The following is a 3,880-nucleotide window of genomic DNA, read 5'->3' as shown; positions in this document are numbered from 1 at the left end:
CGGGCACTCGGCAAAGAGTCTTTGCCGAGGGCCTGGCCCTCGGCAAAGACTCTTTACCGAGGGCCAGACCCTCGGCAAAGACAAGCACACGACAACAATAATTCTTTGCCGTGGGCTAAGCCCTCGGCAAAGGGCCGGCCCTCGGCAACACCGCCTGACACGACGTCCATCCCCTGTCGTCAATCTTTGCCGAGGGCATCACCATTAGGCCCTCGACAAAGACTTTTTAACCGTTTTTGAAAATTTTCTTTTAAAAAATTCTTTGCCGAGTACCCCTGGCCCAGCACTCGGCAAAGACAGTCTAAAACCTAAAAACCGGGGTCGGCCCAAAATCCTTATCTTTTTCCCTCCGGCCCGCGCCCGCGCTCGGTTCCGCACCCCGCCGCCGCTCACCTCGCCGCCCGCCCGCCACGCCGCTGGCCGCCCCGCCTCCGCGCCGCCCCACGCCTGGCCGCCCCTCCCCCGACCTCAGCTCCCACTGGCGGCCGCCCCGCGCCCCACGCTGGCCCCCCTCTTCCACCCCAGCCACCACCGCCGGCGGCCCCTTGTAGCTGCGCCCGGCCGGCCCTCCTCCCCCCCCGCGCCGGCCACCACCGGCGTCCCCCTGCGCCCGGCTGCCCCGGCTCCACCGGCGGCCGCCCCGCGCCCGGCCAGCCCTCCTGCCCCCGTACCGGCCCTCCTGCCCCCGCGCCGGCCCCCACCGGCGGCCCCCTACGCCCGACCGCCCCGTCCCCATCGCCACCCCGAGGCTAGCCCTTAGCTCGGCCTGGTCGTTGGCTGGTGTTGGAGGGGAGGAGGTAGAGGTGAATTAGGAGGAAGAAGAGAAGGAAAAGAGGAGGAAGGGGAAGAGAAGGAGAAGAAGAGGAAAAGGAGAGGAGAAGGAGAAGAAGAGGAAGGAGAGGAGGAGGAGGAGAAGCAGAGAAGAGAGAAGGGAAGGGGGAGAGGAGTACTCCGGCGCCCTTGACCTCGCCGGAGAAGAAACTGAGCCTCGCACCGCGACGCCCGACTCCACCGCAACACTAGATAAAACTCTCGTAATTGGCCTTCGTTCCATATGTGGTTGTGTGGGCCTTCGTGCTGTATGTCAATATGAGGGCCTTCGTGCCATTGTGAATGTCAGCCTTCGTGCCGTTCTTTTTTGTAGGTTATGGAAACCTCACTGTGCAGGGGACGTGCTGCCGAATTTTTTAACAAATACTAACCTGTTGTCTTTTTATATTGCAGAGGATCCGTCGGAGGGGACCAGAGGACCCCGATCGTCTTTGTGGGCGTTGCAGGTCTGCCTGCACCGTGTCGCCTCGCCACTACACCGACTCGACACTGCCCCGCTAGCCTGACCTCACCGGCACCTTAGGTATAACCCCTCTATCCGTATCATGGTCGTAGGTCGCGTAACCCAGTTAGGCATCTCTCGTCCGAAACAGATACGGTCGGAGGTATGCGGATCTTTGCATATCTGCGACCGTATCTGTTTTGGATTGTCCACATTTTTTGGACAGCCCGCGGATGCATAGATGAGGTTAGTTTCCATGGTCCGCTCCGGTCTGAGGCAGACTTTCGGCATCACCTCCTTGTTGTTCTCTGGATACACACTCTCCCTTGCAGGACGTGTATCGGGAGAACGACGGGGAGGTGCTGCCAAAATTCTATCTCGGATAGGGAGCGAAGCATGGAAACTAACCTCATCTACGCATCCGCGGGTGGGATTAGGACCTATCCTCACCTATTAGAGAGTAGGGACACCGCGTAGATGCAATTGATGGTTACATTACTATGTGCTGTATATGTGGAAGGATGGAAGACAGTCAGTGGATATACACGGGCCGGAGAAGCAGGAGTGACTTTGACATTAAGTGGGTGAATGGGACAGATGCTTTCTTGGAACATGCATGGAGCTCGGGTGTAGCTAAAGGACATTCTAAACTTTGGTGTCCCTGTAGCAAATGTGACAACAACAGAAGGGTAGACAAGGTGACCATGGGTAAACATCTTGTGTACAATGGTTATACGGCTGGCTACCACTGGTGGATCCACCATGGTGAAGCAGATCGTATAAGAGCAGAGGTGGTGAGACCACGCCTCGAGGCTTTTGATGATGATGCCGGAGTAGTAGACATGCTAGATGACACTCACCAAGCTCACTTCGCAGAAGGACGTGAGAAGGAGGAGATGGAGGAAGCCGCTAAGGCCTTCTACGAAATGTAGGACTCGGCACAGAAACCCCTTCATGAGAGTACAACGGTTTCTCAGCTGGATGACATTAGATGTGTTATGGGGTTGAAGGCCGAGTTAAATCTGAGTCGCGAAGGCTTTGATAAGATGTTGGCCGTGTTTGGCAGCATGCTACCGGAGAAGCACATTCTGCCGAAGAACTTGCACGAGTCACAGAAACTACTTCGTATGCTTAAGATGCCATATGACAAGATACATGTTTGTCCGAAGGGGTGCGTCTTATTTAGGAAAGATCACAAGGATGCAAAGTACTGTCCGAAGTGTAAATCCTCAAGGTACCTAGAGGTAGACTCTGGATATGGCCAGCAGAGGCAGCTTACGATCCCCGCGAAAGTCCTACGGCACCTTCCGTTTGTGCCGAGGATCCAATGGCTTTTCATGACCGAGGAATCCGCGAAACAGATGACATGGCATAAAGAAGGTGTACGGTATAAGCCATGGACGATGGTGCATCCATCCGATGTCGAAGCATGGACGTACTTTAATGAAAAACATCCTGACAAAGCAGCTGAGGCTCGTAATGTACGTGTCACGCTGGCAACAGATGGGTTCAATCCTTATGGACAGTTGTCTGCCCCATACACATGTTGGCCTGTGTTTGTTATCCCCCTGAATCTCCCCCCCCCCCCCGGCATCTCCTTTCAATGGCATAACGTCTTCTTGTCGTTGATAATTCCTGGACACCCGTGGAGTAATATGGGTGTGTACATGGAGCCTATGATTGATGAATTGATCGATGCTTGGGAGAAGGGGGTATGGACATACGACCGAGCTACAAAATCATCCTTCAAGATGCATGTTTGGTACCACTACTCCCTGTATGACTTCCTGGCGTATGGGTTATTCGCCGCCTGGTATGTCCACGGGAAGTTCCCGTGCCCAATATGCAAGGAAGCTATGAGGTTCATTTGGTTGAAGAAGGGTGGCAAGTATTCGTCGTTCGACAGGCATCATTAAATTCCTCCCTTCTAACCATCCATTCAGACAAGACATCAAGAACTTTACGAAAGGTGTTGTAGTGATAGACCCTAAACCGCGCATGAAGAGTGGTGCTGAGGTGCGTGCTCAGATAGATGCTCTCGTGCCCAATGAAGGAGGTGGTTTTGTGGGATATGGTGAGGAACATATGTGGACTCATAAGTCTGGCTTGACGAGGCTCCCCTATTTCGATGACCTTCTTCTGCCACATAACATTGATGTAATGCACACCGAAAAGAATATCGCCGAGGCACTTTGGGGAACTCTCATGAACACTGACAAGTCTAAGGACAATGTTAAGGCTAGAGTGGACCTAGCGACGTTGTGTGATAGACCGAAGCAAGAGATGCGGCCTCCTAGTGGCCGAAACAAACAATGGAAAAGACCTAATGTCGATTTTGTCTTGGAACCCGATCAAAGGAGGGAAGTACTAAAATAGATCAAGACGTTAATGTTCCCAGATGGATATGCAGCGAATCTGAGCAGGGGAGTGAACTTAGGCACTTTACGAGTCAACGGGATGAAGAGTCATGACTACCACATATGGATTGAGCGGCTTCTTCCGGCGATGGTCCGAGGCTATGTCCCTGACCATGTCTGGCAAGTGCTGGCAGAGTTGAGCTTTTTCTTCCGTCAGCTTTGTGCCAAGGATATATCTTGGACCATCGCT

General features: G+C 53.8%; 1 protein-coding gene across 1 annotated transcript; it reads right to left on the bottom strand.

Moving 5' to 3' along the window:
- Positions 1–301: 301 nt before the first annotated feature.
- LOC136487888 (uncharacterized) lies at positions 302–736 on the bottom strand. Its single transcript, XM_066484986.1, has one exon. The coding sequence runs from the start codon at positions 734–736 to the stop codon at positions 302–304; it is 435 nt and encodes a 144-aa protein (XP_066341083.1).
- Between the last annotated feature and the right edge of the window lie 3,144 nt (positions 737–3,880).

Source organism: Miscanthus floridulus, chromosome 10 (assembly GCF_019320115.1).
Source record: "Miscanthus floridulus cultivar M001 chromosome 10, ASM1932011v1, whole genome shotgun sequence".
NCBI classification, from domain to species: Eukaryota; Viridiplantae; Streptophyta; class Magnoliopsida; order Poales; family Poaceae; genus Miscanthus; species Miscanthus floridulus.
This window is presented reverse-complemented; position numbering and strand designations above follow the sequence as displayed.